This window comes from Cygnus atratus, chromosome 1, assembly GCF_013377495.2.
Source record: "Cygnus atratus isolate AKBS03 ecotype Queensland, Australia chromosome 1, CAtr_DNAZoo_HiC_assembly, whole genome shotgun sequence".
Lineage (NCBI taxonomy): Eukaryota > Metazoa > Chordata > Aves > Anseriformes > Anatidae > Cygnus > Cygnus atratus.
The window spans coordinates 127,943,029-127,967,286 of NC_066362.1; the positions used below are offsets into that span (position 1 = coordinate 127,943,029).

The following is a 24,258-nucleotide window of genomic DNA, read 5'->3' on the forward strand; positions in this document are numbered from 1 at the left end:
TTAGAGGTGCAGGTTAAATAGGTGCCAGTCAGTAAAATCAATGAAAGCCAGTACAGGTAGATGAGACTAAGGCAACTAAAAGGAAATAAACATTTATTTCAAGAAGACAGGTCTAACCAAGAAAAAAAAGAAAAGGTAGATAATGGGAATTTTAAATGTAAAAAAGTCACAAAGGAGGAAAAATTAATAGAGAGGAGTAACACATAAAAAGCAAGTACCCTTTCCAAGTGCATCAAGAACACTTGTCTATCTGCCAGGGAGCGAAGCCCAGGCAGAGGTGAACTTGAGGGCTCAGGCAGCAGCTGGTGACAGAGGTTCTCACAGGAGAGCTACGCTTCACAAGAACAGCTCAAACGTGTGCGCACACGTGCATGCACATGCACCAGAAGGGACTTCACATCTAACAAAAAAAAAAAGTAATACTCAGAACAAAATGACTCAGCTATTAACCATGATGTATATGCAAACTTACCTCCAAAAGCTTACAAATGACTTTTTTTTAAAAAAAATAACAAAGTTAGCATAACTGGAGCAATCAGTGCACCTACTGACAGCAGCTTTGATTTCATATCAGTATATGCCATAGTAAAGGATATAGAAAGAGTAGAGATTTTTATAGAGGCAGCACCTTTTGTGGAAACAGGTACTTTGATGGAGCTAATAAGTATAGCAAGGTCAGCAATTCAGCGTACCTCGATTTCCAAAATACTTGGCACATCCCTAGAAAAGGCTCAGGTGTAGGACTTGTACCCCTCAGCTTTTATGAAATGCTCCCCCCCCAATGCTATTTCTAAAAGAGTCAGAGTACATTATTACAGTGTATCAATGTACATCACTAGTTGAGTTCATTTTTCTTCTGTACTTTTTTCTCGGTAGAACAAAACCCACAGTTCTTACAATTTAGGGAAGCTGTCAAATTTTAAGGAAGATGCCAAAGAGGCAATCAGAACCCTAAGCATTATTAAGGCACTGAGAGAGAATTCTGCAATATTAGTGACACATGACCCTACTTTCTTATGACGGAATGAGGAACACTTGAAGTTACTAGACAACCCACTGTAACCACCACCACGTTTTTCATGCTGCACGCAGTCTAGCTGTGGTAGATAACCAACTGCAGCATTCAAGCAGGCAGCCACAGGTTCAGTCCATGCTGCTGCTCTCCGTGCTCAGACACGCCGCACCCCTCCTCATGCCCGCAGCCTGCTGGGTGCACATAGCTCTTCTACCACTTTCGGCCTGCGAGACTCCTCCTGGTAACATGCAAGCCTCCGACGTCTCCGCAACGCCACCCTTTGTGGGGCACTTAACTTGAGCAGTACGCTTGAACTCACATTTCACATCTTTTAATTTTCATTCTCGAGTTTTCAAACATACAGAATGAGTTCGGTAGATCCAGTCAGACACGAATACGATGTAAAAGAAAAACTCAGAGTCCAATATATTAAGCATACTTATTTACTTAATCTATACAGAATTGAGTAGATAAAATTTCAGATTCACATTAGTGAAAAATCTCTACAAAATGTTTTTGAAAAGCAAAACAAAGACTGCCTGTTCATTTATCATTTTTTCCTCATGAAAGCAGACATGGGTTGTAAAAATAAAGCAGTGTGTTTAGCACAAACTAGATTTCTGCATCACTTTTTTCACAGTTATTTCCATCTACAGTCCAAAGAGGTAGATTTTCTGCAACACCTGAGAATTGAACTGTAACGTAACCAGGTGTAAGTGTAATGAAAGGAAGGACAAAACATTAGAGACAGCCCTAACTTACCTGTGTATGTATACACATACTTGGGTCTTGCATCACATATAATTCAGCCTTTTCGCAGCTTAATCATGGTGAAACTGTCAATCAAGCCCCAGAGTTTTGACAATTAGACGTACTTATTTCAGGCTACATCAGCTTACAGCCCTGATTAAACAGTTTATGGTAGTGGAAGAAAGGCATTAATACAAGTTCACTTAAAAACCTTACTGGAGCCAATTTGGCTGCAGACTGGCAGTGCGATAGCCTGCTGTATGGCAGATCAGTTAGAGTGCTGAGCTTATCCCTTGATAAAAATTTGTATGGGGGTGTTATTTCTTATCTAAAACAACACTCTTTAAAGCAATGCATGAAAAGGTACTGACTGGTTTCAGGAAGCGAAGTATAGCTCACCTTGGCCAGATGAAAAGTTGATGCGATATGGGAATGTTAAGGGTAGGAAAGAGAAAGAGAGATCCCCATTTTTAAAGCCTCTCACTTGGGGCATTCTGCTTCATTTACAAATTAAGTCAGTAACAAATATAATTATATTGCTGTTCTATACATCTGTCAGGTCTCTAAAAGCCCTTTAAAATATTCTTGCAGCAGGGTCCAAAATTTGCTCTTGCCCCCATATAGAACAAGCACTATCAAAAGAATCATCAGATACAAATGTCCAAATAATAAGTTGTAAAAATAGAAAACTTCATGTCCTACCTTGCCAAGGGTATGATGAATCAGATACAAAGTTTTTTCACTTTCCCTCAGGAAAATTATTTCGTGCTTAGTGTTAGCTGAAAACCAGTTCTTGCAACAACTATTTTTTTTAAACAGTTTGATTCTACAAAGCAAGTCATTTAAATCACAAGTCTGAAATACTTCTTTCTAGTACTTTTAGGCCATATGGTTAGCATGATTAACACTTCAAAGCTCTGAGTCTTCCTTGACTGACTGCTCACTGCTACCTTCTTTCATTCCTGCATTGTGCTTGGACCACAAACGCAAAACTTGCACAAATCTAGGAGAAAAATGGCCAGCCTCCCATTTGCTCCACCATTAAAGAAATGTCAGTTTCACACAGTTCCTCTCAGTGGTATGAGCTACAACACATTTATCAGGCCTTACATAACCTTACTCTCTTTAAGAGACAGCTACATTATTTCAATGTACATCACTACAGGAAAAGGATCAGGAGCTCAGTGCAGCCTGAACATTCAAGTAATTTAGCCACTAAACTGTCAAGGGCAATGAGGGTGGGAAGCTCATTGAGATGTGCTTGATTCAGAAATCCCCTCCCAAGTAAGTGCAAAGAACTTTAAGTACCAGAAAAGGCTACACATTTTCATATTCCTTAAAATGACAGCAACCAAAACTAGAAAGTAAATACATATGAACTAAAGTTAAGGGTAACTTGTAATTATTTCACACATTGCCTTGCCAAAAAAAAGTTGGTCCCAGTTTCTCAGAATAAAGTCAAAATATGGATATGACTTTTTTTAAAAGGAAAAGCCTACATGGCTTAAGGTTAACAAGGGTGCTTTGCTTGTGGCATGTTACTGTAAGAATTTGAAGTACCAACTTTACAGATACCTAACTGGGAAGGCACTCTGCCAACTGGTACAGCTTCAAGGTTGAACATGCAAGATATTGAACGTTGCACACTTCAGGAGAAGTATCTGACTCTACATGTCCAATTTAAACAAGTACATACTTTAACTAATACTTACATACCTTGCATATACGGCTACTAAAAGCCTATATGCTAGAGGCTTGTGTCTGCTACACCTCAGGCAGTAAATGTTTTCTTCCCAGCCCTTCAGATAATCCACAGATGTGTCTCGACAACATGTGATTTCTCTAGGCAGCATAATCATGTTATGGACACACCGCAGCTAAGAGGGAAGAGTGTGACCAATGTCTGTGTAACAGGACACTACCCAACTGCAAAATTCCACTCTGTAACACTGCTGTACGTTTCCTGACACATTTCTATTTAGCATCCTCACAGGTAGGGCTACTAGTCCCAAATAACTTTTACAACACAACCCTGAGAAGTCTGCAAAGAAGTTGTACACCCTGTTTCACCAGCTGCAAATCAACGTGTTTCAAAGCTGTTGTTTTTCCATACCACAAAGTACATAAAACCCCTTAAACATACATTTTTACTATATTCTGGACCTTTAGTTTTTCATATATACGAAAACATACTAGAGGGGAAAGCTGACATTTTTACTGGCCATTAGACATCCTCGTGTAGATAAACTTACTGAAAAACTTGGTAACTTTTAGTATATTGACTGCCAACTCAATGAACAAAACCAGAATGCTGTTCTTTAAACCAAAAGAAGTGACAAGCGTCACTATTTTCCCCCTAATGATGTTATGTCTGTACACAGTCTTCAATGACAGTGATTTGTGTCGTGGGGAGGAAATGCACATGCATCCTTTTATGGAAAAATATTTTCTTTTAAAAAATGAGGCAGATGTGCAACACAGTTGTGGAAAATTTATAGTTTAAGCTATTTAAAGCTGCTATGCAGCTTCCTGTACCACATAAGTCCAGTAGTTCTAAGAAAATACAGATATGGTAGAAAAAGTAAGAAAATTTTCACCACAAAACCAATAGTTACCACCAACAGAGAAAGTTATACACAAAATATATCTCTCAATACAGTGTTTACACTTCATTTTAGTCTACAGATTCAGTGCCAGGAACAGGACTTGTTGAGACAGTCTTTTCAGAACGATTTGCCACTTGTGATTCAACACTGGGCTGGATTCCTGGTTCCGTGTCAGTGGGACTTTCCAGCTCCTCGTGGGAATTGAGCGTGCAGGACTGCAACACCTGCACAGCTAGATCCACATCTGCTTCTCTGAGAGAAACCTGCTCCTTAAGGATCTCCACCTTCTCATTCAGCTCATTCCTTTCTGTCTGAAGGGCCCTGCATAGCTTCTCCAAACGCTCCAGTTTTATTTGAAAGCCTTTGTATTCTTTATCTCTTACTGTTTTCTGAGGGACAAAAAACAAACAGAAGTTTCAGGATGCCACTGTTTTTTGTTTGTTTGTTTTCCTAAATTAATGAAAAGGAATCACCATTATTTAATCCTGGAAATTAGGTGTTAATTAATCCAGTAAATGCATCGAAGCAAGTGTTTCCTTACCCACAGGTTATTTCCTTCACGTGGGTCTTGTATATTTAAAATAGGTCTCTGTTGCAGCACTAATTGAATTTTGCATAGTATATTTAAATACTGTCAATTCATTCAACTTCTTTGATTTCATACACAGTATCTGACTAATTGTGGGCAAACTGAGCAAGGAAAGATAAGGCTGACGTTTTTCTGGTCATGAAAAGCCACTACCTAAACCTAAACTCATTTTCCATGCTGGGGGAGAACAGTACCATCACACAACAGAAAATACAATGGAGACAGTCCAAGAAGAGGCTACCATCTCTTACCACCAGTCATCCGTAATCAAAACACTGTGTGAAGTTCTCCAGAGTGCAGACTCTAGTTTAGCTGTACAGCTGCTTAAAAGATAGAAATAATTACCTCTTCAGCCATTTGAAGAAGAGCCTTGTTGTTGTTTTCCCATTTTGTACGCCAGACTATAGTTTCCTTTTCCAGTTTCTTAATCTTCTTTGTCATCTACAAAAGACGAAAGGAAGACTTATGTGGCTTGCTTTATAACAGATAGGTATACATTAATACTTTGGCTTATAACATTACTTTTGAAGTCCAGTTTGAACAGACTATTTTACAGAAAAATCTTTCTGCACAAAATCAGCTCCACAAGCACCAAGCCTGCCCTCAAAGAAAACAAGACTGATTCATAAAAGAAATAGATCACCAACCCTCAGGAACAACTGTTAAAATTCTACAAGAAAATAAGTTTTAAAACATAACCACAACAGAAGAGAACCAAACGTGTTATATGCCGTTGATAAACCATTGACATCAGGATTTAGATATGTCAATTTAAAAAAAGCACTTCTCTTCCACAATATGACAAATCCCTACTTCATATCTCAAGATCCAAAAAAAAGCATCAAAATAACACATTTTCAGAAGGCGAACATTATTATAAGATACAAAATGCATCCTAATAACAGCATGTGTTTTTATATATATATATATATATATATATAAAAAATGGTGTTCTAAGTAATCCTAAAAGTACCTTCTCCATTTCTTGCCTGAAGGTTGTAAAGAGTTCATTGCTTTTTGCCATGGTAGTCTGGAATTCCTCAAATTTATCCATGTAAAGAGAAAGCTGTTGGTAAAAGAGCAGGAACGTTAATTTGAACAGCTGTACATGAATACAAAAATATCCGTTAAGGTACAAGGGAAAAATGAAACAATATAGAAGATGAACTACGTTTAATCTTTTCCATACTATCCCACAATTTTCATCTGAGGAGTGTGCAGAGCTTGACTGAAAACACGCTATTCAAATTATATATGAAAGGAGAGCAACCTGTTTCAGTAGAACAGTAATACATTCTAAAGTAAAGGATAAAATTATTAATAAAAATGTTGGAAGTCACTGTATTTAGTCATCACTACCATTTTTGTCTCCCCACTGAAAAAAAAGCTGTGGACTTTAATACAGAGGAAACTCAGCACAAAAGAATGAATACTACTACGAGAGAATTCTACTTTTCCACCTTAACCAGTCAAAGCTAACAACCAAGGCTGGGACAAAATAAACATCATCAAACCCGGAATTCAAAATATACATTCACAGCATACAAAATTCAGCTAGTGAGCAAAAATTATGGGAAGTGAATATCAACAAGGAATTCATTCAACGTTGAAAAGCCCCAGTTTTAATGAACTAAGAGTATTAATATTCAGTGACAGAAGAGTTTCTTGCCCTGCACCACAAGGTCAGTCATCAGAACAGCAAAATGTATCGAAGCATCATTTTCCAAAAAAGGTCTTAAAATGTAAGTTATTTTTAGGTTTATGCTTTATAATCAGTGTGTAATACAATGTTCTGAGAATACAGCAGTTTGAAACACCAAGACAATTTACTAGGAACTTTTTACCCAATCTCAAAAAGTAATCAGTTCTTTCAATGCTTACATCAAGGATTGCAGGACAATTCAGAACACAGATACTGCATTTTTCTCTAAAAAAAGATGGAATTTCATATGAAAAGTTTTCATAAGAAAAGTTAGCTGTCAGATTACGACTCTGCCATTACTGTGACTGAACTTCCACCTGAATTCAAAAAAATCTGCTGGCCACAGGAAAGCACAGATATACCCATTGTTACTATAAAAATAGGCATTGGGATTTTCAACAGAAGGTAACTAACTTGAAGATAAAACATAAAAGACTACATGTGGTAGAAAACCTTTTTGGACAAACAGCAAAAAAGTATCTGGAAGAATCTGGACTTTAATGAGTCCAATTTTTAGTGAAGATGTGCATGTACAACTACTCTTAACTACATGCATACACTTTAAACATGACTGTTTGGAAAGCTGGGAAAAGAATTAGGTAGAGTTACATATGAAAAAGGGGCACGAAACAGCTTTCAAGGAGACTTGATACAAAACTCAAAACTGAAGCAATAACAGGCATACAGTGAAAGTAATAGCTGCTGCTTCTCAGATGTTACAACGTTAGCTTAACCTACCATTTCCCTTTGCCTTATGTGCTGAGCTCACATGTGGCCAATGACTGCAGGTGATCCAGAACAGCAGCACAAAAACTGGAGACCATCTCTCCACTCAGAGAGTATTTGGCTGTAGTGTTTACAGCAAGAAAACAATTTGAAGACAGTATGGGTTTTTTTGTGGACACTTAGATTTAGGTTACAAAGTCTCAGTAACTACAAGGATAAACAAAACACTTCTTGCTCCCATTCCCCTACAAAAGGATGGGATAGAAACAGTAAGGAACAAATTTTAAAACCTACACTTTTAAAATCACACCCAATTCTTTATAGAAAAAGGCGCAAGGGTCTTTCTGGTCCTGAACAGCTATAAAGAGGATAAAATACCTTTGAAAGAAAGAACAACTTCAAAGCAGGCAAGGAATGGGGAAAAAAAAAGAACCAATACGCTTTCTAATATTATTGCTGTGAATTTAAGAGGATAGCAACTCTAGCAATTCAATGTTTAGCACCTCCCAATTAACAGAACTCTCCAGAGGTCTTAAATAGCAACTACTAAATGTCAAGTCTCTACTATTTATGCTTCATACAACACTATTGAGGAGTTACTTGCTGGAAATTAAAGAGTTAATTAAAAACCAATGTTTTTTTGTGACAAGTACTTCGTGTATCCAACGAATGATAACATGCAGTTTTTTCACAAGTTATGTTACATTTCACTAGCCACATTTTCATTTTGGAAAAACTGTTATTGAAGGGCATTCCATTTCAAAAAGTACCTGCTGCTTGAGCTGAGCTTCCTGTTGCTTCATCTGTTCACACTTGTGTCTGGACTCAGTAGCTTCTTTTAGAAGCTAGAAAACACAGAAAACACACAAAGAAAATACTCATAAGAATAGCATAAAAAATTTAACCTATGATAAAAAGTGAACAAAAGTTAACATCAGCGACGGGCCATTCACACGACATTTTCCTCACATGAGTTTTTTGAAATTATTACCACTACACTGTACTTTGATATATACTATTTAAAGCATGTGCTGACATACAGACAATTTTACTGAGACTCTTTTTAGTTGGTACGTGATTCAATTACGTTTCTATTTTGGTATCAACTTCGAACTGCTAAAATTATACAAGTAGTTCATTGATGATCTATATGTAATTTGTGTTTCATAACTCTTGTAATTTATTTTCGACCTCCGTTTATCTAGTCATTAATATTACCTTTATATATTGGTTCAAACCAATTTTGATTCAATTTATGACCATTTTGTAGATTCATCTTTGAATAAATTTTCATCAGCTTAGGATTCCAAAATTTTTTTAATAACTTAACACTAGATGTTCTAGTTCAATACCGGATGATCATTTTGAGATTATCTACGCAAGAAGTCTTGCTTTTCCTGTAAGTTACAGCTCCATTAAGACGACAACACTTCTACTATTTTTAATTGAAAAATGATTTCTTGAAAGACTGCAAGTAAACTGCTGATTACCAACACACAAATAAAACAGACAGTTTTGGGGACAGGCAGTTCAGAAAAGCATATGCTTTATTCTGTGAGCCTACAGTTTATTTTGTTACGTCGTATAGCATAACACCAGAAGTTACAACCACACAACAGCAAGAAAGTACCTTTGGTGTTTAACCTCAACACTTCTCCCAATCTAAAAAAACTCCAAGTGATATCCAGCACATTTGCTGAGTAAATGCAAACAGTAACACTATTTGCCTTTGTATATGGACGCTAATACTGTACGCATCATTCATGCGAAACTTACATCTCAGTCTTGACATTGAAAAACTATCCTAACTTTCAGAATACACTCCCCTTAGTTTGCTGTCTGCTGTATTTATTTTAAATCATGAAAAGTGTGCTTCAGTGGGTTGTTAGTTCTTTTAACATGCATAGAATTCACTTACAAACTCCCTTTCTCGCTGATGTTTTTCCTCTGCTTCTTTAATAAGTTGGGTAGTTTGTTGTAGTTTGGCATCCACAAGTTGCTGCTGCAGTTCTTTATGTTTGAACACTTTATCAATATGCTAAACAACAAAAAAAAATTGTATTGGTCAAAGATAAACTGTGAACAGGTCAGTTAAGGTAAGTTTTTCGCGTATGGGTTGGGGAATGCATATTCTTGAGAAGTTTCATGCAGAAAGAAAAAGCAGTAAAAAACTGTTTTACATGCTCTTTTTCTCCATTATAGCTACACTTTTTTTTTTTGTCTTTAATGGAAACCTTGGTTAGAAGCATATTTTATTAAATTGGTAGAATACTGTATGTCACTTCACACTAGGTGCTTTCAGAAATCCTGTAACAAGTAGCCTACATCCTCTCTCAAAGCTGGTGGATCTACCTCTAACCCTTTAAGTACTTCAAATGTTACTCGTAAAACCTCTAGTCTTCATAAATTAAAAAAACTCCAAACAAGCAAAGTTTGCAAATCATTTGGCTCATGATACTTCACAAATCAATTAACAAGCATGCAGTCTTACTTCCAAACATAAAGTAGCACAAGGCAACTTCCTACCTTTTCCCCAAATTATCTCATTGTATATACAAGTATTCCACGATCACAGAAGGTGGAGAACCAGAGTATACAGTGAACTTTCTCACTAATCCAGATAAAAAAAGCAGCCATATTCCAAACCTCCTATGCCAACTAGCAATGCTGCTTGTTTTTTTCCTCCCAAACTGTAGAACACCTCGAGACTTGGTTCTCTCTGACAAAAACAGGCCAACCTTGAGTTTCCGCACTACTTTAACTTAGACTGGGTAGCTCCCACACTATTAAAAGCTAGCTCAGCCCTAAAATAGTCATTTCCCTAATACCACTCCATATATATTCTGAAAGCATGATAGCTTACCATGTTTGAATACCAACAAGAGCTACAAAGTAGCTCAAACAAAAACAAAATCTTGATGAACCAAAACAAGAGAACAACTTACATCCTCTCACATTATAAAGTGAAATTATACTTTAGAAGAACTTCAAGTATTAATGCATATGTACGTTGGAAATAACCTTTGGAAGTAATTTAGTCCAAATGCCCACTGAAAGCAGGGCCAACTTCAAAGTAATCACGTTGTTCACACCTTGCCCAATTGAGTTGTGAATACTTCCAAGGACAAGGATTCCACAAGTTGCCTCTGGACAACTTACTTATTTGACCACTTTCACTGTGAAAGGTCATCTTAAATATAGGGATGCGAAACCATGGAAACAAAAGGCAGATAATAGGCCAAACAACTGCATAATTTTTCAAGGTAGTCAAGAACAAAATGTTTTAGATCACATATATGATGAACATGAAGTACTAGTTTTTTTTCCTCCCTTTAAATAATTATCTGATCCTTATAATCAAGGAACTAAGAGACTCCCGTCAGAAGCATAAATTAAGTACCTCTTCTCGCAACGCGTACTGCTCAATGAGCTTCTTCAGTTTTTCCCCAAGTTCAATATTCTCCTGACGGAGCTTGGCATTATGTATATCATGCTGTTCCAGTTGAGCCTGAATTTCATTCAGTGTAATCTGGAAGTGTGCAGTTGCTTCTTTTCGCCTCTCTTCTTCTTCACGTGCTTGCTGCATGTTTTCTTCCTTTTATTAGACAGTATGAGAAAGTAATGATGTTCAAGACAGACAGACCAGGTACCTTCTTCCTATTTGAGTCAGGTAATAATTCACTTCTGTACAGTTTAAAGTTCTAAAATGCTAGAGTTAATGTAAGCCACAATTGTAACATCATACTGATCTACCTATATAAAGTTCCAAAACTTTTAGAGAATTTTGTTATTACCAATTCCACTGGCGTTTTAAGATACTACATGATTACCTATGCAAAAGTAAGAATTACCAAGATGTTAAAACCAGAATTGATAATATAACGTACTTTCCTACACTAATTACAGATAAGAATCTCATGGCTCTTCCACCTCACTCCTAGCAACTGCATTCTAATACAAATAAGCCTTCTTTGATACACTGCCATTTCATGCTGCTGTTATTCACTTGTGCTATTTTTTTTCCAGCAGTCATCATTACTGTTCCCAGAAATAAATATGGCAAGACCACACACAGCAAGTAACACGATCTATGAACCAGTCTGAGGAAAAAGTTTTAGCTCATTTAAGTATCCCTATGTTCTTTACCTCAAAAATCAGGTACACTTACACCGTATGTTACTCACTATCTAAAGATTTCAGTAACACAGACATGGGACATAATAATAAATGAAGTCAGCAGCCCTGGTTTTAAGCAATAATCAATAACCAGGAATTCAAACCACCTCCCCAAGCACTGTGATTTATGTCAATAAACTAACCTTTAAAGTCTTGTTATGACGCTGAAGCTCCCGACAGAGAGATTCCAGTTTGCTGCGTGCCAAAATGGCCTTGCTGTGCTCACTCTGCAAGTGGACTTTCTCCTTCACAACTTGTGCTTGCTTTTTCTGCAGTATCTTCATCTGCTTTTGAACATTCCGGCTCTCCTCCAACTAACATTAGAGAGTATATTTATGAAATAAATATAGCCAAGACTATCTTTATGCATCTACACTAGCAGGCCAAACAAGCATTTAGACATTCCAGATGAAAACAAAGAAATGAAACAATTATTTGACCCCTTACACTGATCTTAAGAGAAGCCCCCATCATCTTCCATAAAATTCTAAGTATGTAAGCATAGAATATACACATTCCAACACGACAAATATTTGTCACTGAGGACAGGGAGCGCAGACCTGTTGACCATGGGCTATCAGCTTGAATTCAGCTACAGGGGTAGGACTAGGCCTGAGAAAGAAGGATGGGGCAATTAAAATCCAACTGAGACTGGCATTTCAGCAAGTGACAATTGTTTCCACTCTTATCTGTACGTTACACAAAATCATTTATCCAGCAGCTCTCTTTACTGTCAAAAAGAAAACCCCACAAAACTGTGCAGATTTCTTATCAGCAGGAGCTCCTACTGAAGGAAGCAGTACGCTACACAAGTTCGTAAAATGGTAAGTTACTTCAGAAAGGAACAGATACAACCAGCAGCCCTGACACAAATCATGTCAAATATTATTAAAGCTGCACAGCCCAGGCTTAATGGTGACTTAAGAAATCTGTAGTCTCAACCATTTGAAATAAAATATTGAATCCATTTCCTTTAGACAATTTAGATGGTAGCTAATAGTGTTAAACTTTTTTATCAGTGCAGACTTCAAAATCTATTTTATAAACATCCAGTGAATTGAAGAGTTTCTTGCAGTAATACCTAGTTGCGAATGTGTTCTACTGCATTTGATTTTTGGGCTCCCCAAGAAACCACATTAGAGTCTGATCTATTGTACAGGTGGTAACAATGTTAAGTGTAGTACTGCTCCTTATTAGTGCCTCAGCCTCCAGACACCACAGGAAAAGGCTGGCTGGCAACCAGGAACATCATCGTGACACAAGAATACAATGATGGTTTTCTGAAAGAGCTCAAAATAATGCTAAAGCACAGAAGAAATAATAAGTTTAAAAAAAAGTTAAGGACCTCCTTGACAACAGTAAATCAAATTTGTATCTCATCCGGTTAGGAGTAAAGGAACCTTAAGGAAACATTCTGATATCCAAACATGAAAAGCCCTTTTCTTGGGTGGCCAGAAAAAACACTTCAATTGGCTGTGCTGTCTGCATACCTATGAAACGTCAGGCCTGTAAAAGTATGCCAGTGGGAGACACATCACCAAGGATGCAAACCTTCCTGCATCACAAATTGATCTCCTGATAGATTCCAAAATAGGAAAAAAAATTGTGGAAGATCTTTTGCCAGGAGAGTGGCATTCCTACCTTTATTGTACAGTCCTTTTCATGAGACACCACTGAAAAACCTGACAGTGAGCTTTAAAGATGATGAATCTTTAAAAAAAGAAAACAAGCATTGTAGGTGCACTGTCATAAACAGTTCAAACCTCTGCTGGCATTAAATTTGACACCTATGCCAGTGGTTCACCACCATAACCATGGAGAAAAGAATGCATCCTACGAGGAGCATAACCAGATCAAACTGAACCTAAGGGGAACAGAGTACCTCCAAGTACTAAAACTAAGCTACTCTTATTCCTGCATGAACTCCCACCCAACTTCCCAGCAATTCTGAGCATCACAGGGAGAGCAACTGGTTTTCTAGGATTGTAATTCTAACAACAGACCAGTAGACTATGGATCCTCTACCGGAAGGGGAAAAAAATCAAAATGTGAACAGGTCTCTCCTGATTGCCGAACTTCTGGAAGGAAATTACTATTCATTTAGTGTGGCAGTTCCTCCGCTGGTTTGAACTCTTTCCTTCAACAACATAAATCAAGAAGTGAAGATGGAGCAGACTCTTTTCCTTCTGCAGAATTAAGGAACTCACCCTAACCTAGCTCCTCACATAGGCCACCATCTTCATCACTGACTTGACATAGGAGCTGCCCGAAAAGGCACCACATGCGCAAGCAATTGTTCCTAAGATCGAACTCATTTACTGCATTTTCTCTCACAGTATCATTTTTATGTGGGCTCCCCATCCTTGAGTTGCAGTATGGAACTATTGTTTCTCATTTAAATGAAAGCGGTTTCTTAGAGAAGCTGTTGGTTTCAAAGTAAATTCACTCATGTGAGCAAGAGCATGCATGTGAGAGCAAGAAAACAAAGCAAAAAATATCAACAGACCTCCAAGGAGGACTCCGGAGCTGCAAAAACAAAACTAAGCTAAATAGTTATTACTGGCTGTGTGACTAAAAAGACTAGGTACTAGCTCATTCTCTAAGCTCTAGAAACATCACTAATCTCAAAAGAAAAATTAATTTTAGAAGATTTAGGCCATCTTGCGCAGCCATTATGTCATGTTTAGAAACATTCCCGTACATAACATACCTGACAACAAGAGAAGGCAATCCTTGGCTTTTTCAAGCTATTCAGTTATCTATTTACTTTTGCTTTCATTTTATATCTAAATATGGTGGGAAAACACATACACAGTATTTCCATTCTTGTCTGTCCCTGTCTCAAGATGAACAAGTGAAGCATTTTCATTTACAGACACATACTGAAACTTATGAGCCAATTTTGCCACCAATTAATTTAGAGAATACATTGTCCTTTCTGCTATTTGGGGTGGGAATGCACTCCATGATCAGTAACTGCTCATGTTTTGCCTTTTTGGTCTGTTGCTGAAGAAATACATACTTTCCTAATGCATTCCTTTGTATGACTGCAAATCACAAAGGAAGATTAAAACTACATCCTTCCAACTCCATCCCCAAGCACTAAAGAGTTAAGTATAACTGATTTTTTTTCAAAAAACACAGTATGTTCTTTCCCATTACCCTAAAGCACATAAGTTGTAAAATGCTAGCACAAAAGCACTGTCAACAGACAGGAGCTACGAAAACATTTACTTTCAAAAGAAACTTAGCTTTTCTGTTAATCCTAATGTTATGCTTCAGTACTAGGTTAACAAAAAGGTATCATAATCCAATTTTTCTTTAGATTTAGGCAGTCATGTAGACATGAAAAGACTACACACAAGTTTGGCTGAAGCAATATTTGTAATAAGTCTGTGTGTTCATTTTAATTTCCCTACCAACACCGTGAAACATTCAGAAATGTTAACTCTCCTGTATTAGAAGTTCTTGCATTCCACTGTTAGTATTAACACATGAATAACTCTTGCTATCTTTACAAATTACTTACCAGATCAGCATACTTTTTGCACAAAGCTGCCAACTTTTCCTCTGGAGTAGAAAGCGTGTTCAAGGCTTGCATTAATAATAGCACTTCTTTTCCTACGAAAAGAAAGGGAGACAACCATACTGAGAAAAAAAATGTATCAGAAAAGCCACCCTGCCTTTAGAAAGCAAATATAAATCACTAATTTCTCATGCTTCTAAGTTGTTCTCTGCTTTGATAGCTGCATAATATCTAACAAGTGACAAATGGGAAGTCATCACAATAGGAACCATTTGTTTTGGCTATATGCCATCACACAACTTGGATAGCAAAAGTTACTTTAACCTTAAAACCACAGTAACATTTTTGTTTTATGATTTATAATAGAAAAGAAAAACTTGAAACAAAGATATTCAAAGATAAAAGATATTCACACAAGTGCCTTTAAACATACCTTTTGGAATTTAAATATCAGCACTGACCACCACAATCACAAATTTAACAACGAATCCAACAATCAGAAAGTTTAAAAAGCTTATTAGTACTGACTTTTTTTTTTTTAAGGCTGCTATAAAAATAGCATTATCAGCAGAAGGATTCTATGATACATATTAAGAACCGACCTTCCTTAAGCAAAAAGTACACATTTTGTTACCTTTAACAGAATATTCTGAGAAGTTCTGGCTACAAAATAAATGTGAGACATAAGAGAAAATGCATATCCATTTTATGAAAATATTAAAGCCTGTCTTTGAAATTAAAGCCATATATATTTTGAGAGTCAGAATGCCAAGAACACACCTAAAGTTTTCTCTTTGTGTTTTTCACTCTCTGGATCTTGCTGGCCATCAGGTGGATCAGTACGGGCTTCTTCTCTCCCAGGAGTCTCCTCACGAGACTCCTGAGAGCAGCACAAGGACCCTAGGAGCTTTCTGTTCTTTGTGATGTACTCAGCTTCTTCCAGTGTGCCCGCATTTTCCAGGCCATCACAGTTGGACTCCGTATGCTGCAATGCTGCATCAGACGATTCATTGCATTTGCTGTTCACCAGCTGATCCTGGTTATTCATTCCCATCTCCTGAGATCCAGCTTCTTCCATTGCACCAATAACCAACTTCAGAAGGGAAAGGAAAAAGCAGATGTCAAGCAACCGAATTGAAAATGAAAACTTCCATCCTTCTTTAGTATGCAAAAAAAGTAAAATTCCACCTTTATTCACATTGATCAAGATGATGCTCACCGTTGTCAAGACAGGTATATAAATAAAATGTAAAGTGCGTAAGCCTAAGAAGCAATGAAGAAAGCAACACACAAGAGCCCAAAATATTAATTTCTATTACATAATTTCAATACCTTGTCACTGCAAAAATATTTACATACTAGAAATAAAAAATTCACATGGAAATCTGCTCTTTAGGCTCTGAAACTAATTTGATTTCATCTCAGTTGTTAAGTTACCCAAACTTAAAATATTCCTCCATCATAGTTTAAAAAGCATTATCTCACAAAATCAACACTAAATATAGGAAATGCTACATACTGTAAAATGAAAAATAGGATCTATGATTTTAAATAAGGACATGTTGTGATTAAGGACAGCTTTATTATGTACTAGTTTCAGAGAAGTGAAAGACTTTGGTTTTAAGATAATTCAGGAGACAAATCAGAAGAAAAAGTGAAAAACATATGGTGCTAGGAAACCTAAAGAAACCCATAGAAATATATTGTTTCAATAACATACAAGGATAAGAGCTGAAACTACTTCAACCAGAATGGCAAACACGATTGTCAATTTACATTTGCAGAAAAACTGTTTCACAAGAGTGATAAACAAGACCAGGAAGACACCTATTTTCAAAATATTACAATTTACCTCCATTAAATCATCCCAGAAAAACATGAATATTCACTGGCTTCAGATTTGGAGGTCTACTACCTACGTTTTGTAGTTTGCTTTTTTAAGCAATACGTTACTTCTGCCCAATTAAACAGAATTGTCTTGGGAGATTTCTTACATACAGAAACGCTTAATTATTTAACCAAAAAGCTAAACATCACCCATTGTTTTAACACTGCAGTGATACATGCATATTTGGGAGCGGAATACATGCTGATATCTCCATAAAACTTATAAAGCAACACCAGAATCCTTCCTCAATCATAAGAACAGCATTCTTAATCTCTAGAATCATTTCAGAGTTTTATTTATTTTTTAAAAATACAGGGGTCAGGACTCAGGGAAGTACTTGGAAGCAACCAGTTATTTTTTGCTGTCCATTTGCGATCCTACTTTACAAAGTGCATACATAGCTTAAGTATGATAAGCAGAGTTGAAGTCACTTTACTGCCAAAGTAAGTGATCATTCTCATCGGTTTATTCAGTGAACTGAAAGTAAATTTCCTTAAAAAGTTACAGCCGAAGTAGTTATAAAAACAGGGCTCGTTTATATGCCAAATGATGCTGTTTAAGCATAGAACAATTCAGATATTTCACTATTAAAAATGTGCTAATTTGTAAAAGGAGGAGTTTACATTGGGCTGTATATTCTACACAGATGGACCATTTTCCTCTTGAAAAGAAATTAGCGAACATCAAAGGAACACAGCCAACAATAACAATAATATTTTGAGCAATAGTTCAACTCCCTAGTTCTTTAGCATGCTTGGTAGAGCCGTTTAAAATCATTACACAAACATGCATTAATATTGTTAAACATATACGCAAGAGCTTAGTTGCTCTCTATGCTCAAAGCAAGTCCCCAGCTTTAGAGCTTAGCTCAAGGCAGACTCGTTCTCCTGAAGGTGGAATTAACACAACACCTTTCAGGAAGGGCAGTGAGCTTTGTTATGCAAATAATCTACGTAGACATCAAGGAACAACTTTTCGCTTATCAAAGAAGATTTTTACTTCACACTGCTCTTTGTAAGTGTTGAAATGATGCATCTCCTTTATGGACAAACAAGCTCACTGCAGTTTTTATCTTTCTGCAGTCATGCCAGTCCATGTACTTGATGAATGGCTCTGAAGGTAACGCAGTAAGAGAATTGTTGCAACAAATGATCAGTCCCAACACATAACAGTTGATTTTCTCTTCAAGCCGTAAAATTTGTAATTTTTCCTTAGATTGTCTTAAGCTGTGAGGCTTCCATCGGAAAGGCTCACTGCTCCAAGTTTAGCAACCAAGAGCTTCTTCCTAAAACAGGACAAGAGATAAAACTCTGTTGCACGTTTCAACTTTTTGTACATACCAACGGTTGAAATTATGGCACGGATCTTCTCTACAAAAAATTCTTGTGTACATTCTTCTTGAATTCTTGAATACAAAATTCTTGCTGAAGCTGAATACTGAGTACTGTAGGGCTCACATTAGATCGAAGAGACCAGAAAGATCACAGGCAACTGAGCACAACATGACCCCAAGGTAGAACTGCAGAACCATCACACCAGCTGACACTTGCAGTTTTTTTCTTTTACATAGGACAGAAACTTCCAATTCAGGTTCTTGTGCCTGAGATGCCCGGTGAAAGGTAGGGAAAGCCTGCCTTAAGCTCCAAGCTTCTGGTTTGGGACTTTCTGAAATCCCTAAGCAGACTCAAGGTTTTCCCTCTGCAAGTCGAGCACAAAATTGGTAGGAAGCGCAGTAGGCAGCGGAGGAGGCCTGACCAGCTGCAGTTGCAGGCTGAACAGGAGCAGCGCTTCTATCGTTTCTCATTCCCCTGCCCCACACCACCTCTCCCTCGTGCTGGCAACGAGGTTCACACAACTTGCCCTAACAAATTTCGTAGCCAGACCAGTACCTCAGCCCAGTTCACTGCACAGCAATAGGCGATTCTGCCAACCCAACAGAAGAGCTAGCACGATGTTTGGAGAGATGCCAAGACACGAGAGAGACTAAAAAAAGGCAGTTTGATCAGAGCCAGAGCGCAAGGAACCAAGCCCAAAATACCGTATATCCTAACCACAGGTGCGTAGGGGACACAGACCACTGCGGATCTGGAGCACTGTCAGCAAGAAGACACGCACAAGATGCATCGCTTCAAATTTGGGCAACCCCAAGATTTTCAGCAGCTATTTTCATCTGCAAAAAGCCTGCCCTTTCTGGGGAAAATCGGACTACTGGCAGGGGCACAGATGTGATCAGTGATTGAGAAATGCCCACCTCTACTAGCAAACTGTCACCATATCTTAAATACCTGTTATTTCAGAGCCAGCAATTACTACGTGCATTCCTAAGCACCTGGAACTTTCCCCGAGTGAACACCGCCACCTTGGTAATTTGGCAGAGCTTTTTGATTCCTTACTGACAATAATCATTTCTCAACACCATTATTTCTCAATTCCTTGGTCAAAAAAAAAAACAAAAAACAAAAGGATTTTTAGATCAGTCTCATCCTCCAAAGTTTGGCAGAGAATGGAGAAGTCACCCATCAGCTTACTGAATTGATGATCAAGGTTTGTGTACATGTGCCTTGCACATTTCAAATATATTTGAAAGTGACAGCAATAGCAGAAAAAAAAATTTAATAGAACTTCTCATCCTTCTTTTGGTTTCCTGGTTTTCCAATGAATACAGAGCAAATTTAAGCTTAGTGACATGCAAGCCTGTTCCCTCCAAAACTAAAGCACAATGTGGCAGTACACAGTTTTTGTAAAGCATCCAATTTTCTTGTCTTAAATATAATTAGAAATTGGTGACCACAGGCTAGAATACTGTAGTCAGATAAAAGGTTCTACCAGCAGCTAAAACAACCTGATTACATATAAGGATAACCAAAAAAAAAAATAGTTCAATTCCCTCAAGTTGTCACCCATACATCCTGGTAGGACAGACAGGTAGTGGGACAACATATTAAAACTCTAATGCGTTTAACCTAGATTGGAGAGCCTTTATTTTAAGCACTGACAAGTCTGCTATCGCCTGACAGGGGCCACAAACAATAATAGCTAGATGACCTCCTGATCATGATTAACAAAGAATTTTCCGCATTAGTGTTCTGAGCTGTCACTTCAGATATTAAAAGCATATTCTTAAAGCACCAGATAATTTCAGATTTGGTTTGTATCAATCTTCATGTTGAAGCATAACAATAATAAATGCCACAATGAAATGTTACACTGCACTGTACCAGTACCACTGAAATTGCCCCCCTACTGAGACAGACAGAACAACCCAAAATATTACCTTTTATTTTTCCCCCCAAACATGTGCTGATCAGACAAGTGAACTTCTCATTTAACGTTCCAGCCAGAACAGAGCACTTCCAACAGCACATTGTGTAACAGTGCTGATTCAATACTGACTGAATAAAAACACAATAAAATCACCCCACCAAAGACTATCTGCTGAAATCGCTGATACCTTTTTCAGCTGCTGCCACGGTCTCTCAGCTTCCAGACAGATATAGCGATGCGTGGCTTAAGATTTGACAGACCAGAATTAGATAACATACCTAGAAAAAGACCTAACACTGACAAGTCCTCCACTAAACCATATCACTAAGCTCTACATCTAAACGTCTTTTGAAGACCTCCAGGGATGGTGACTCAACCAAGAACATTCTGCACCGTGTAGCACTTCGTAACACAAGATCACAAGAGTTACTTACCAAAACTTAGAATTCAACCATTAAGAAGTAAGACGCTTGCTACATACCTAGCAGCGAATCCAGCTGTTACGAGACACTGACATTTCTGCATAAGCACGTCACCTTTAATCTATTTCAGAGTTACAGACCAAATGGTTTGAGGATGCCTGTAGGAAAATTACTGGTAACATCACTCCTGCTCACCCTGAAGTTTTAGGTCAGTAGTCTGCTCTGTTCTCTCAACTCGTACCTTGATCAAAAAGGCGCACATCAGAACAACTCTACCATACTTCATGCCTAAGAGGTGAGAGCACAAAGACAGGCACCCTATTTATGAAACTGCCCATGATCAGAAGAGCTTAATCCAACATTCTTCTATGTCAAACAGTACTGCTTCAGCAACATGTACTACACAAGAACACCTACATAGAGTCTATCCTACCTACCATTGCGAGCCAGTCACATTTTTTTTGTTGTTTAATACCCAAAAAAGTCTCTAACAAAAAGTTCTATCTAAAACTACACTGTGCACAGTGTTGATATTATGTGTACTAAAGTGCCTATACTTTACACTTTCCACACAAGCAACACACTTACTGTGCACATACACATTCTCAATCTTCTCCTCTCCACCTGAAAATGAGGTACCTCTCTGTGCCTCTTAATAAAAGATAATTAGTACCTACCCCAACTTCCAATTTCTCCTAAATATTCCTAATATTTAAATTACCCTAAATTACCCTTAAAATATTAATCTATTAAAAGCATTTCCTACACTCCCCATAGTAGTGGTTGGTTTATGTTTATAAAGCTGCTTTTACAGCCTTAGCCTTCAGTACTGTTTATACATCAAAAAAATCCTAGAAGCTTTAGAAAGAGCAAATGCATCATATGTCATCTTTATCTTAAAGGTTTATAGACTGGAACAAATTTTAGGCTTCCCACATCCCACCAATTTACTTTTGTCTGCTAACAGAGGAAAACTTGGTTCTAAAGAACATATATATAATGGATTTTTCCTTGGCGTAGATACTCAAGAAAAATATTTTTAATATAACTGTATTATGATTAAAAGTCAGCTTAAAATCATTCTGGGTTCCAATTTTATCCATCTCCTTCATAAAAATGAGTATTTTGGGATGCCATAAAATTTGAGTTTCAATTTTATAGCAGGTGGACCTTCATCCACCGGTCTAGCAACAGTAATTCAGGTGTTTGTAACCACACAACTAGTTTATTAAGTTTATTTCTTCACGCCATGCTGCCATATAGTGCACTCACTGACCGAAGTGACCATGCAGCCTAATCATACCTTTCTGAAAACCCAAGGCCTTTTGAGGTGGCTTCCCCAAAGGTCTGAGATCTTAGCTGTTTGAAGCAACCTTCTGGTCTCACAAGTATTTCACCCTGTTCTGCCATCGCATTAAAAGCAACGTTCTGTGTGCTCCTTTATCTGCTTTGAAAAGACCGGACTGAGGCGTCTTCGGTATTTGCTCACTGTTAGTCCCAAGGCATTGCAAGGCTAGGTGTCCCAACACAGCAGAAGGAAGATTGAGAAACAACTCACTTGAAAGGCCATATTTTATTTTTAGAAATGTCAGTAGTATTTTGTTATTAACACTGTTGGCCTCACATTCGAGTCTTTAATAGCAGCTCAGACAGTTGCATTTTCATATGGCTAGTGCCTGTGGTCCTTGCCTCTTTTTTTTTTTTTGTAGCATTTCTGTGCTTCTTGCATTTTCCCGTGGCCTTGCAACACAAAAGACTCATGCTTTTAAAAAATGGCTTTTTAATTTACCTCAAACGACCTCAAGGAAAGAAGAGGCTGGGTTTGTATCTTCCCTTTCAGTGCTCTGAAAGCGCTGTTTTATCACGAAACACTAGAAAACGCTTCCTGTCGTTCCAGCAAAAATCTCACCGAAAGAACCCAGTGCTCAAGCGGAAACTTCCAGCGCACTCGCGGGCAGGGCACGCGGCGCTGCACATCCCACCAGCCCTTCTAAACGCGGGCAGCCGAGACAGGTGCTAATTAGGAGCACACTGAACGCGGCGCGAATCACTTCCCGCAACGAGGTTTCACTTCCTCCTCACCCCAACCCCAGCAGCTCCCCGGCCGCCCCCTGAACCCTTCTGGAAGGAGCGGGGCGGCCGAGCCCCGAACCCCCGCGTACCGGGAAAGGGGAAAAAAAAAAGAAAAAAAAAACACGTTTAAAACCGTTAAAAGCCGTTAAACGCCGCGCGGGGAGAGCTGGCTCCCCGGGCTGAACCCGGCTCCCTCGCGGCGGGGTTCGGGGCCGAAGGCCGGCACGACGCCCGTAACCGCCACGTGCCCCCAGCGGCCGCCTCGCGCCCCCAACGGCCCCCAACGGCCGCCGCGTGCCCGGGGCAGGCCCCGCCTCCCCCCCCCCCCTCACAACCGCCGGCCGCGCAGCGCGGAGGGACTGGGGGAGGGCTCCGGGCTCCGGCTTCGCGCTGCCCTCACCTCAGGGCTGCCGGCCGCCGCCTCCTCTTCCTCGTCGCCGCCCCGGCCCTGGCTGTGGCGCCGGCTCCGTGCCGCCTCCGCCGCCCCGCTGCCGCCGCCGCCGCTGCCGCCTCCCCGCGCCGCCTCGGCTCCGCGCGTCGCCATGATGTGACGGCAGCATCCAAACAAGCGGCCCGGCCGCCGCACACCGGAAGCTGTCCCCCTCCCCGTCGGCCCGCCCTTTTCTGCCTTCGGCGGCCAATCAGCGCGCCGCTCCGCGCCTCACGTGGGAGGGGAAGGAGGAGCGGACTACGCTTCCCAGCGTGCTCTTCGCGGCTCCGCTGTGCTCGAGGCTGACGGAGTGCCGCGGGGCATGCCGGGAGATGTAGTCGCGGCGGCGCTGCCGCGGGGCCTGTTCGCACAGCGCTGCGGGCGGAGGGGCGGTTGTGGGGCGAGGAGGAGGGGGGGGGTGGCGAGCAGTCTGGGGGGTGAGGTCGCCCAGGGCCTTGTAGGCTTCGGGAGGCACGTTGCATTAAGTAAAGCCATCTCTGCTTAAATTGCTTTGTCCTTACATCCTAAACCTGTGCTCACCAGACCTATCCAATTGCTGATTTCAAGATAATAAATAAATAAATACATTTTTGGCGCCTATCCTGATCTTTAGATGGAGGTTTTTTTTTTTTTTTTTTTTCCCAAAATAAGACTTCTTTTACAAACATGCATAATACTGTTACAATTCTTGGAAAAAGAAAGAGTGGGACCCTTCTTTCGCATTGCAGACTTTTGATGGTTTCGGATTTCTCCCCCACACCCGTTCCCTTTGAGACTTTCAAGAGGTCCGTGCTGAGGTGCTCCTGTCCATGCCAGGACAACCCTTGTCCATCCAACCCTTGACTATGGCTTTAGTATTACTTTTAATTTCTCCCAAGCATTGCTTGAAAGTATATACATAGCAAAACATCAGTCTCGCTCCCTCCTTCCCCTTCACCAGAAAGGCGCTTTTTGGAATAGAAGGAGGACTTAACTATAAAGATGAGATAGTTTGAGAGAGAACAGAATCAAGAACCACAGAGTTCCTGTTGGCTGTAAGCCTTTACTGTCATAAAATCCATTCTAAGGCCTGTTTCAATCAACTTGGGCAC

The 24,258-nt window shown here is 39.2% G+C and overlaps 1 protein-coding gene across 2 annotated transcripts; it reads right to left on the reverse strand.

Annotated features, from left to right (window-relative positions):
- Positions 1-1,444: 1,444 nt before the first annotated feature.
- TXLNG (taxilin gamma) lies at positions 1,445-23,332 on the reverse strand. 2 transcript variants are annotated; one of them, XM_035542198.2, is made up of 10 exons: positions 23,138-23,332; positions 15,871-16,183; positions 15,094-15,185; positions 11,708-11,878; positions 10,789-10,983; positions 9,307-9,426; positions 8,159-8,233; positions 5,934-6,026; positions 5,306-5,401; positions 1,445-4,760 (listed from the first exon to the last, which is right to left on the reverse strand). In XM_035542198.2, the coding sequence occupies exons 1-10, from the start codon at positions 23,279-23,281 to the stop codon at positions 4,440-4,442; spliced, it is 1,620 nt and encodes a 539-aa protein (XP_035398091.1). In that variant the 5' UTR covers positions 23,282-23,332; the 3' UTR covers positions 1,445-4,439. The 2 variants fall into 2 exon arrangements, with proteins under 2 accessions (XP_035398091.1, XP_035398092.1); XM_035542199.2 differs by lacking the exon at positions 23,138-23,332 and adding an exon at positions 22,454-22,845.
- Between the last annotated feature and the right edge of the window lie 926 nt (positions 23,333-24,258).